Raw genomic sequence first — 12,974 nt, forward strand, 5'->3', positions numbered from 1 at the left:
TCATCTGCTCTGTCCAGATGACTACATCTGGAATCATGTTTTCTCACAAATCTAAGACTCCTATAGATGCCTTCTTACAAACTTCAAGTGGGCTTCCATGTGTCTTCTGTCCACTCTTTCACAAAGCCCAGATTAGTACAGTGTTGTAGTGGTGGTGGTCCTACTGAAAGTTTTTCTTGTCTCCACACAGGTCCTCTGGAGCTCAGTCAGGGTGACCATGGAGGTTCTTCTAAGGCCCTTCTTCCCTGAAGGCTCAGTTGCCCTGATTTCCCTTCAGCCAGCTCTAGGAAGAAGTGGAGTGTTCCAGCAATGGTTACCATTCTTGATGTTTCTGCAATCTCCATGTAGATTTCCAAGAGCAACCATCGGGTTCCTCGGTCACATCTCTTACTATGGTTCTTCTTCCACAATTGCTCAGTTTGGCCAGATGATGGTTGTTCTAAACTTCTTCTATGCAGCAATTATGAAGGCAGCTGTGCTCAAGGGAACCTTCAATGTTGCAGAAATGTTTTTGTTGTTTGTCTTCCCCAGATATGTCCACAACAAAATCCTATCTCTAAGCTCGGCAGGCAAGTCCTTTGACCTCATAATTTGGCTTTTGCTAAACTGCAGGATCCTTCAGTAGACAGCTGTGTGCCTTTCTGAACAAGTCTAAGGAATCGAATTGACCACAAGTGGATTCCAAACAAGGTGTAGAAACATCTCAATGATGATCAATAGGACAGGATGCACTTGAGCCACATTTCAGCTCTCATGGCAAAGGGCCTGAACACTTGAGTCAGTGGGATATTTCTGTTTTTTCTTTTATCTGATGATGTTCTTCACCTTCTTTGTCCAGATGACCACATCCAGAATCTTGTTTCTCACAAAGCTGAGATCACTATAGATGCCTTCTTACAAACTCCAAGTGGGCTTCCATGTATCTCTTGGCTACTCTGTCATGAATCACAGATTAGTGGAGTGCTGCAGGTGTTGTTGTTCTTCAGGAAGTTTCTTCCAGTTCCCACATAGGTCCTCTAGAGCTCAGCCAGAGTGACCATGCAGGTTCTTCCAAGGCCCTTCTGTCCTGACTTCCCTTCAGCCAGCTCTAGGAGGTGGTGGAGTGTTCCAGCAATGGTTATCCTTCTTGAGGTTTCTGCCATCTACACGTAGGTTCCCAAGAGCAACCATCAAGTTTCTTGGTCACATCTCTTACTATGGCTCTTCTTCTACAATTGCTCAGTTTGGCCAGATGTTGGTTGCTCCGAAATTCTTCCATGCAAGAATTATGAAAGCAGTTGTGCTCATGGGAGCCTTCAATGCTGCAGAAATGTTTTTGTCATCTTCCACGGATCAGTCAATGACATAATCCTGTCCCTAAGCTCGGCAAGCAGTTCCTTTGACCTCATAATTTGGTATCTGTGGGGTCCTTCCGTAGTCAGCTGTGTGCCTTTCCAAATAAGTCTTAAGTCTAAATTGACCACAAGTGGACTCCACACAAGCTGTAGAAACATCTCAACGGTGATCAATAGAATGGGCTGCACCTGAGCCAAATTTCAAATATTACAGCAAAGGGTCCAAATACTGGTGTTACATGAGATAATTTTATAATCTTAAAAATCAAAAAATCCTACAATTCCATCTTTTGCTTTGTCATTCTGAGGTTTCAAATGTTGCTTGATGAGGGGGAAAAATGTGAAAGATTTTAGCACAAAAGGCTGCAACATAAGAAAATGTGAGAAGAGTGAAGGAGTCGGAAGGCTTTCTGAACCATCTGTAAGTGTGGACGGCTCACCTCACATGTGTGGTCCTGCTTTGTTCTCAACAAGGACCCTCTCAGTTCCAGCCTGCCAGGCCATTTTGTTTTTTGTAGCCGTGACTCAAGGAGATATCACAGCGTTATCAGCGTGGGAACTCACAACCCAACCCAGACAAGTGCAGACAGCCTAGTGCCGTACTTCTCTATTCTTATCAGTTTGGAGGTCTGCCAGGTAGCTTTAACGCCTGGTGGCACACAACAGAAAGGCCAAGAAGATCTTCCTGAAATCGAGCTCTCTAGGAATTGACATCATGTGATGTTTCCTATTTTTGTAAATTTATTGTTGTGGCTAGGTTAGGTTAGGTTAGATGGACTTTATTATCCCAGAGGGAGATTTGTTTGCAGCAGGAAAGCACGAAACATAAGATACCTTGTTACTAAGGTACACGAAAATGAGCCAAAAGACACGACAACTGACGACCAGCGATATCAAAAGTACACTCACTAAAGATTAGTATGAGGGCCAATCAAAAAGAAAATGATGTGGCAACTGATAGAACTGACCCAATGCAACACGTTCACAATGGCTTATAGGTAGTCTGAAAATACACAGTGCTGCACGCTCTGCTGTTCGTCTACTTGAAATCAATGTCAAATGAAGTTGGACGATCCACCTTGGGATCGCACCCCTTGCTGAATGACACGCCGCAGTGAGATTTCTTTAGGTAGAGCGAGTGAAACCTGCTGAAATTCACTGAAAAGATGTTGGCTCAGTGTGGAAGTGAAAACAGCGGGACTCATCGAAAAGTTTATGAACGGGGAGAAAGATTTAAGGTGGTAAGGACAAGTGTAACCGCTGAGGCTCGATGTGGTCGACCATCAGCATCGCACACAGAAGCCCACATCGACGTGGTGAAAGCCTTCATCAGAGAAGACCGGCGGATTACGTTGTCGTCTGTTGCTTTACATATTAGCTATGAATATGAATATGAATATCAGCTATGAATCTGCATGTACCAAAGTACACGAGGAACGTTTGAACAGTCGAGACGAGAACAGGCCATTGAGCCCAATAAAGCTTGTCAGTCCTATCCACTTCTAATATAACATCAAGTCGAGTTTTGAAAGTCCATAAAATCCTTCTGTCTACCACACTACTTTGCTTATTTCAAGTATCTATCGTTCTTTAAGTAAAAAAAAAAACTCCTATTGTTTGTACGAAATTTACCCGTAACAAGTTTCCAACTGTGTCCCCGTGTTCTTGATGAACTCATTTTAAAATAACAGTCTCGATCCACTGGACTAATTCTCTTCATAACTTTAAACACTTCACTCACGTCTTCTCTTCTTTAAAGGCTCCACTCTTTTAATCTTTCCTCATAACTCACCCCTTGTAGGTCTCGCTCTTCTCTGGACTTTCTCTAGTCCTGTTATGTCCTTTTTGTAGTCTGGAGACCAAAACTGCACACAGTACCCCAGATGAGGCCTCACCAGTGTGTTATGAAGCTTGAGTAGAACCTCCTGTGACTTGTACTCCACACATCAAGGCGCTGTATAACCTGACATTCTGTTAGCCTTCTTAATGGCTTCTGAACACTGTCTGTCAGTCGAGTCCACCATGACTCCTAAATCCTTCTCACAAGGTGGACCCTCGATTATCAGACCTCACGTCGTGTATTCAAACCTCATATTTTTACTTCCTATGTGTAATTCTTTACATTTACTGACATTAAATTTCATCTGCCACAAATCTGCCCAAGCCTATATGCTGTCCAAGTCCTGTAATGATATAATGGATTCCAAATTATCTGCTAATCCTCCTATCTTGGTATCTCCTGCAAACTTAACCAGCTTGTTCTTTATATTCCTATCTAAATCATTTAAATATACTAAAAATAACAATGGCCCCTGCACTGCCCCACCACTTTTATCATCAGAAAATCTAATACTATAATAATAATGATTAATTGTTCTTCTCTGGACTTTTTCTAACACTGCTAGGTCATTTAGGGAGACCACAATCATCAAAAAGTACCTGGATGAGATGTTGGGACAGCTTAGCTATTAGCTAAACAAACAGCCGTGATGGACTAATTTGGCCTCCTTTTGTTTGTCAAATTTTACATGTTCTTATGGACACCAAAACTACACCCAGTACTCCAGATGAGGCCTCACCAGTTTGTTATAAAGCTTGAGTAGAACCTCCTGTGACTTGTACTCCACACATCAAGGCGCTATATAACCTGACATTCTGTTAGCCTTCTTAATGGCTTCTGAACACTGTCTGGAAGTTGATAGCTTAGAGTCCACTGTGACTCCTAAGTCTTTCTCATAAGGTGGACTCTCGATCTTCAGACCTTCCATTGTGTATTCAAACCAAGGTTATTATAGTTAGCGAAAACTAAAATCAAAACTGAAACTACTGTAGCAGTGCTACTATTAGTGAGAACTGCATCTCCCAGCAGTCTCTGCAGGGGCTGTTGGGGTCAAAGGTGGTCAAAGTAGTTGCAGCGTGCAGATCTCTGGACTCACTATCATCATCTTTCATTTCATCCGGTGTTGTTTCCATTGACTTTGCTGTGTGGAGTTGTTTGTGTTTATATGTTTGATGTAATATCGCCGTAGGGGTTCTGGGGTGGCATTATTGTTTTCATTTATATGATTTAATTGCATTACATTCTTTAATTATTGTTATTCCCCAGTGTGCTGTATTTTTCTCTCTGTTGTGAGTGTATGCGGGTCGAGCCTGGGAACGTCCCTGGGATCCACTATAAAAAATAAATAAATCCCCGTCATCTTGACAGTGTGACTTCTAGTGGCACCAGACCGCTACACTATTATTAAAAAAACATTTTTGTAAACTGAAATAAAATAATTAACAAAACTGAAATGAAAAACTAAAATTAAACGAAACTATTAAAGTAGCTGGAAAGACTAACTGAAATAAAATAATAATTTACTAAAATAATATTAGTTTTCGTTTTTGAATGAATATTGTTGCGGTTAGTTTTTAACCCTTGTAACTTTTAACTCTAAAACTGAAAGTCATCCACCACGAGCAGCCCGCACATATTCATCCAGTGAACGGCGGCTGGTGAAGGAGGGCGGCTGTTCACACAGCATTGGTGATGACAGAGCCAGCTGAATACGCAGGTAAAGCGTGGGGAATAGAAAGCGATTTACGTGCCGCCGCCTTTCTTTGCACTTGTTGTATACCAAGATGTAATTGAAACGCCTGAAACTGGAATGAGGTGGTCGACAAAATCTTTACCATATAAACAGAAAAATCACGAGTGAGTAACGTTTCAGTTTATTTCTCAGGTGCCTGCTTTTTGTTGACAGTAATTCACCTGCCACTTCGCATACGAAGTATAGAGAAAGTATAGTAATCATGAAAAAAATTCAACCTCGAGATTTTGATGAATTTTGACATTTTAGACCTCCCCGAGTCCGAAACAAAACGTTTTTGGAATTATGTCTGTGTGTGTGTGTGTGTGTGTGTGTGTGTGTGTAAACATGATAACTCAAAAACGCAACTAGATAGATGGGTGAAATTTGGCATGTGGTTGTTACACCAAAACTGTAGCTGTGTATTAATTTTGGGCCAAATCCATTAACCAGAGGTGGTGCTTTACCTGAACACATATTCGATTTATTTTTTTTTTTATTCATGCAGCTGCAGAGTCCAATTTAATCAACTTTACTTTTATAATAATTGTCCAATATATTATTAATTTGATTTGATTTGTTATTGATGGTTCTTTAATTTATATAATATAATCATTGTCTTGTGGTTTATTCCTCAAATATCCATCCGCATATCTGAGTACACGAGAAAGTCGAGGGGAAACGACTCCCGATTTTTGAAATTAAAATGGTGCTGATCGAGAGACTGACAAGGTGATCATATAAGATCAGCATATTGTTGCTAACCAATCACTTTTGCTTTAAAAACGTCATTTAACAACGAAGTAATACAAACCTTGTAATATTCCAGAGTTGGCAATGTCTCCACTGAACTACAGGTAGGTAGGTAGGCAAGGAGAGTCTGCCAAGTGATGAAACGCTAAACATACTAATGTGTTTTTGTATTTATGCTATATTTATTCATTTATCTTTCTTAGTTAATTTTCATCATTATTAATACCAGATATTGTGAAAATCATTCAATAGCAGAATTATGTTTTAAAATATTTGGCCCCATTTTTTCAATGTTTCTCTCTCAAAATAGATAGTTGAAATATCATATTCTTTTTGTTCTTAACATCAGCCTTATCGTACATATTGCATACCAGGGATTTCTCCTGCCTTGCGTCCAAACCTGCTGCAGTAGGCTCCACGTTCCTGTGATCCTGCTCTGGATAAACAGGTTTACATAATGTATATATTGTTCTTAATTTCAGATGCGGTCTCTGTCGTTTTGTGCCTGTCCGTACTCTTATTACCTGCTCTTGCTCTGCTCATTATGGGTTTACTGTTCTTATGGTGGGCTCACTGCCCCTAACCTTCACACTACATGATTGTTTTTCTTTATGTCCTTCAATATAGCTAGGTAGGGTCTGCACACTGATTCAAGCCTAAGACCCCTGTTCTTCCTTAGCCCCCATGATTTTCATGGTCTCACCTGTCAGAACACAGTAAAATCTATTTTCTGATTTTGATATCTTTTCAGGCCTGCAGGTTGCAAAATTCTGTCTATAAATTGTTTGTACCTGAGATGGAATCAGAGATCAATATGGCTGGTAGAGAACAACAAACCCCAGTATTTGAGATTTTTGAATGCAATATTGAAGGCATCCATTATAAGCACATTGTCTTGGAGCAGGATATGTTGTGTGCTGTAGACATTTAGAGTAAAAAACCCTCACACCTTAAAATTCACCTAAATTTCATTACAAATTGGCCCATTCTGGGCAACAAAAAAGGAAAAGAAAAAAGTGCCAACAGTCAGCACAGATTTGTTCAGCACAAATTACAGAAAATATTTTAAAAATTATAAAATTGTGTAAAATTGTTCATATTCAATATCTGGTTTTGATTATGCTTGTTTTTTATCAGAAATAAACAAAACCAAACTGTGTCGTGTAGTGTAGTCAGCTTCCACTAACATCCATCCATCCATCATCCAACGTGCTATATCCTAACTACAGGATCACGGGGGGTCTGCCGGAGCCAATCCCAGCCAACACAGGGTGCAAGGCAGGAAACAAACCCCAGACAGGGCGCCAGCCACCACAGTGCTCCACTAACATTAAACTCATGTTATATCAAGACCCGTTAAGTGTACAGTTCTGTCTCATTGTGACACAAAAACTAAACTCCATAGTAGCTCTTTAACCGTACTAGAATTACTAAAACTGAAACCAATATATATAAAACTGAAACAGAAATGTCTTTGTAAAATAAAAACTAAACTAAAACTAAAAATACACGATGAAGGAAAAGTAAAACCAAACTGAATTTCCAAGTAAGGTCAGAAAAAATATAGAAATAAAAACTAATATAAAAAGGCAAAATTATAATAACCTTGATTCAAACCTCACATTTTTACTTCCTATGTGTAATTCTTTACATTTACTGACATTAAATTTCATCTGCCACAAATCTGCCCAAGCCTGTCTGCTATCCAAGTCCTTCTGTGATGATGTAATGGGTTTCAAATCATCTGCTAATCCACCTATCTTGGTATCATCTGCAAACTTAACCAGCTTGTTACTTATATTCCTATCTAAATCATTTATAGATATTAAAAATACCAGCAGCCCCAGCACTGACCCCTGCTGGCCACCTCTCTTAACATCACCCAATTCTGATCAGGTCACTCACACCATCACCCTCTGCTTCCTGTGTCTGAGCCAGTTTTGTGCCCATCTACACACCACACCACACCATCTCATCTGTAACCTTTGTCTCCGTCATCAACAACAGAGTGAAATTTATTCTGGTGTGGCGAATGGAAAGGGGGCCACACTGGAAGGCATTCACCTGCAAATGTTTTAGGGGCATTACTCCTTCTGCTGAAATCTACTGATCTGGGCATGAGGTGGTCATTGATGATCTTCTAGAAGGATCCTGGCTCGGATCGACTTAAGTAGTTGGGGAAGCTTGAAGTGTTATATCTCACCCAGGGTTCTTTCTCTGTCAGAGGATCAAAGTCTTGTTTTATGTCCTTTTTGTTTTTTGTTGAGCCATCTACAGTACTTTTGTTAATTATCTGCTTTGTGGGGTTGGGGACAATTACCGCCAGGAGCTCCTCTCTGCCTTATAAATCCGGAGGGTCTCCCACAGTTCCTGGTGGTTCATTTTGAATGCGCTCTGCAGTTGGTGAGTTTACTTCTGTTCTCCTTTGTTTTTGATATCATTGGATTTGTTTGACTTTCTGCTCCGTTCTTTTGGCCTCTCTTTGGTTTTCAGTATTTGAGACTTTGCTCTTGGAATTGCCTTTAACATCCATTTTTTGTGAAGAATGAATCTTTTATTTTGGGTGACAAGATGTGATCTTTTGAAGAGAGACAGAGGGACACTTCAGAGAGAGACACTTTCACGTCCCGCGACACACGTGACATGGTCAAAACACGTCACACTGACATCCACATCAAACAGATTTGAAGAGAGACACTTTCACGTCCCGCGACACACGTGACATGGTCAAGTCATGTCACTCCGACATACACGTCAAACAGATTTGAAGAGAGCAGAGAGACACTTTCACGTCCCGCGACACACACGACACGGTCAAGTCACGTCATACTGACATCCACATCAAACAGATTTGAAGAGAGACACTTTCACGTCCCAGATGAAAACAGACGAGAATTTTCCGGAAGCTGAGCAGTTTTCCTTTGCTATATTAACCTCAAAATAATTCTTAGAATGAAATTTGGAGTCTGGCTTTCGGACGCCTAGACACAGCGTTACTTATTTATACAGTTACGATTGTTCTTTGCACTGTGACGTATCTATAAATGTCATTGTGTTTATTGTGAACTGAAGATTTCAAGTTAATGTTATCAATTTTATGTTAGTAATTTAGCTGCGTTTTTTGCAATATCTTGGGGATTCTTGCCACTTTATTATTGTTCGGTAAGTGCCACGTAGTAAATTTATCACCTTGAAAGTTAGTTGTACAGTAAAAATTGATGGCTATTTAAATGGTTACCTGTAAAGGTAAAACTAAATTCCGGCCTGCAGGCCTGGCATGAATGTTTAGAATTTTTTAAATCCTCGACAGGATTCTGGTCTATTATGAAATTTAAATCGTGGACTAATGTTTACCTTCAAGAGCCTGAACTGAGTCACTTTGACCCAATGTCTCTGCAAATTCATTTTTTTTACTCTGTTTCGTAAGAGAATTTTTCACTGTTAGGTTTTCTGCATTAAGTGCATGTTACATAGTTTGATGTTAATCTCGAGTTTTTCCGATACTACGTAAGGTGACCAGAATGTTTTGGGCCAATCCGGGGACATGGGCATGGGGCTAGAGGTGCGTAGACTACATACAACGCGAAAGCTTATCACGTGATTTCTCACCAAAGTTGCAGGATGCGGTAAAGCATAACCTCCGTCAAAACACCACGCATGCGCGCCAAGTTCAAATTATCCTGGTGATGAGATACATTCAAAAAAGTGAACCAGCTGAAACCGGGGACGAAATCTTAAACCGGGGACATGTTTCTGAGTGGGGACAGTTGTCCGAAAACGGAGACTGTCTCCGGAAAACGGGGATGGATAGTCACCTTATACTGCGTCGTTCTTCTTATTCATGTTCAACAAAGGCTGGCCGGTTGCGTCGCAAGCAATTAAGGCTCCTTGGTCGGTCTGAGTGCGCGTGTACGGTGAGTGTCGAATGCACAGGCACCAATGGCGAGATGCGCTGCAGCATCAGGCCCAATTTCGTCCTAATCCGGCCCTGCTCGTGCCCAGTGCTTGCTGGAATGGACACATCCCTGGACTGATGGTTTTAATCATTAAACATCCCTCTCAGAGATATTGCGGTAAGGTGTCATCAGAATTTAATGGATGTTTCAGGCAATTCACAACACAGCGAAGCCGAACCAATTCTCACCGTGATGATATCTCGCACTGCCACCTGGTGGATTCCTCCAGATTTACATAAAGTATGTGCGCAAGTATAAACAGTACAACGCTTGCGTAGCAGGAGAGTCCGCATGTGTCGCGTCACGTGAAGTATAAACCCGGCCTAATAACGAGCGCGTTTATTTCACACCAAATCACGGACAGTTTGCCTTCTAGCACAATCACCTTCCGCTGTTAACGCCGTGTAAAAACGTCGGCCACTTCAGCAGACAGCGGCAGGCCGTCCCTCTCTGTCGCGGTGTTCTGTGATGGTGTTCCAGCGTCACGTGCGACGTCACCTTCCCGTCTCTCCGTTACCATCTTATTTATACCACCTGCCTTCACGGACTTGTAAGGTTGTGACGGGAACGTTCCGCGGCTTCAGCACACCGATGAATATCCTGCCGTCAGTCACCTGTACAGCCCCGTGGGGGACATAATAATAATATATATTTTAATAAACTGCATTATATTTTAGGTACAGTGTAAAAAAAAATAATGTTACATTTACGGTAAAGTACTGGCAGATGTGGGTGCCAGAATTTTACCGTTTTGAAAAGAAGGTGTCAGTATTTTTAGGTCTATGTGGTCTAACTTTGTAGTAAATAACTGTTTTTCTCCTTAGAACACATTCCAATAGAAGGGAACGTTTAACCACAACCTGAAATCCATGCACTGTAATAAATATGTCAATCAGTAAACCATTAGAAATTATTGTCAGGATCAAACACCAGTGCACACTCTGCAGCAGCAAACCAGTAGCAAACATGTTGTATCATTTAATTTTATAAACTAAAAAGAATTCAGTGTTTAAGGAGGTTATGGCACACTGTCTGGTGGACAAGTAAAGTTTGCTTTTGTGGTGTATGGTAGGTGTACCAGCTTATCGAATACAACCCACCATAAATCAGCTTCCATAACCTCAAAAAACTTCAGCACGCAGGAAAAAATCAAGTCTGCTAATTTTTTTTTTTTTTTTGCCCTCCTGTGCAGAGGTATGCGGTTCACCAGAAACAATATAATAAAAGGGGCGTGTCCTTATGCAAATATCGTAATTTAGCTGTTACTGAAGCCGCTAGCGCTTTACCTAGTTTTACATTTTGCAGTTGTTTACCTTCGCTATTTAACAGTTTTAAGATGTAAAATTAACGGCGATTTTTTCAGTGTAATTGTAATGTTTCAGTAAACGGTATGTAGCATATTTTGAAGGTAGAAAAATATCGATTTTACCGAACTTGGCTGTAAAAAATAATGAAATGCATTGATTAAGATATACACTACAGGTAATTTTCACTAGAACATAAGGTGACTTTCCTTTTTTCAGAAAAGGTATTTTACTTTCACCATTTACAGTATTTTTACCGTTACATTTACAGACATTTTTTACAGTGTACCATTTTATTTACTTAGGTAGAAAAACCTAGCATAAAAATGATTTTTTAAAGTGCAGTAACAGACGAATGTCTAAGTTTATTTTAAATTAGGACAACTTAATTTAAAAAAAAAACAGCTGTTAATGGTATTAGGCACATTCGCTTTTGTTCTTTAGTTAATAAGTGAGGCAACAGCGCTAACCCCTGAGCCTCCTAAACCTAAAAAAGTAATAAATTCTTTTTGTTGTTTGCTTTGTTTGTTTAATAAACGACATAGTAACGTGAGATCGGAATGTTAAGAGTGTCCTTAAAAATACAACTCTCTGCTGAAATTTAATTCCAGGCGGAATATAAAAGGTGCGAAAAATCCTAGACGGAAAAAAACAGGCATGCGGGCGCAGTCAGGACGAGTTTGTGGACCCCCGGCCGTTTAGGGGCCTCCTTAACTTCATCGGATATCCTCCCAAATCCCAATGCTGTAAAATAAATCCCAGTTCAAACGAAGCCCACTTACCTTCTCTCCCTTACGTCGTTTCATGGTGAAGCCCGAGAAGTACAACGGTAACGCTGTGATCTGCGCTCGCCTCTTGCTGCGGACTCGGGGTGCTGGCGCCTGCGCAGACATCTCTGCGGGTGTCTCGGGTGCTGAATCCACCGGCCTGAGAAATGAGCGGAGCGGTCAAACGGTGGGCAGCGAGCGATTCCCGTGTGTGACTCCAGGTGTTTGCGCGGAGCAGCGGTGACAGGAGCAGGTCACGCTTCGTTGATTATTTCCTTTTGGAATGAGGAAATCAGATTTGTTTTTCCTTTTCAAAGCGAGGGGAATCCCAGCCCGCTAGCGCTTAGTTACAGTCTGATTAACTTTGCTTTGGGGAAACGATTAAGAAACAAACAAACAAACAAAAAAAAAAAAAAAAAAAGATTGAGTTAATTCTTGGATAAAAGCCAACATCCAGGCCTTTAATGACCTCTTGGTCTGTCTGCATAGAGCGCGTCGACCTCGTCGAGAGGTTTACTTACTTTGGCAGTGACATTCATGGCTCAGGTGCGTCTTCCTATGAAGTCAGACGATGGAGTGGGACAGCATGGGATTGGGTCATGAGGTCGTAAAGGGGTGTGTGGCGTTCCCGATGTCTATGTAAAAGTGCAAAGGTCCGTCTCTTGAGTCCTGGAGCTCCCTATTTGTGAGACACTGACGCTATCCAGTGACCTGAGATGAAGACTGGACTCCTTCAGTTCTGTGTCTCTTTGGAGAATCCTTGGTCACTGCTGGTTTGACTTTGTGTTGCTTACTCATGTCCTGAATGAGGAACATGACCTGCATTGTGAGGGAGCGTCAGTTACGACACTATGGCCATGTGGCACGATTACCCGAGGGTGATCCAGCTGACAGAGTAGATGGACCAGGCCAAGGGGATGCCCACGTAATACCTGGAAGATAAATGGTCTTCTAGTGCGTCTGGCTGTTGTCGTGTAGTGGGGGCAGCAACATGCTTTACCAGTGCATGCTCCCCAACCTGACCAAGTGTCCACACCCCTTTATTGAAGTTAGTTTAGGGCGCATCGGGCAACACGCGTTTTTGTTGCAACATGTAAGAAGCAACCAGCACTTTCCAGAAAATCCTTGTAGCTCCTTTAATCTGGAGCATCCCTGACCATTTTCCACCTTGTCTTCTTATCAGTTTTGGAGAGATGCTATGAAGAACGGGACATCACTGATCTGCTATATTTTCTGCACTTGTTGACAACTATCCTCACTGTGGTCCACTGTATATCTAATGCTTTGG

The 12,974-nt window shown here is 41.3% G+C and overlaps 1 protein-coding gene across 2 annotated transcripts in view; it reads right to left on the bottom strand.

Annotated features, from left to right (window-relative positions):
- Positions 1-12,043, bottom strand: part of LOC120532321 (signal-transducing adaptor protein 1-like) — a 76,237-nt gene extending 64,194 nt beyond the window's left edge. For both annotated transcript variants that reach the window (XM_039758223.1, XM_039758222.1), the window contains exon 1: positions 11,702-12,043. In XM_039758223.1, coding sequence (XP_039614157.1) covers positions 11,702-11,812 — 111 coding nt within the window. In that variant the 5' untranslated portion in view covers positions 11,813-12,043. The remainder of the gene's footprint in view (positions 1-11,701) is intronic.
- Positions 12,044-12,974: the final 931 nt, after the last annotated feature.

The sequence above is a fragment of the Polypterus senegalus genome, chromosome 7, assembly GCF_016835505.1.
Source record: "Polypterus senegalus isolate Bchr_013 chromosome 7, ASM1683550v1, whole genome shotgun sequence".
Lineage (NCBI taxonomy): Eukaryota > Metazoa > Chordata > Cladistia > Polypteriformes > Polypteridae > Polypterus > Polypterus senegalus.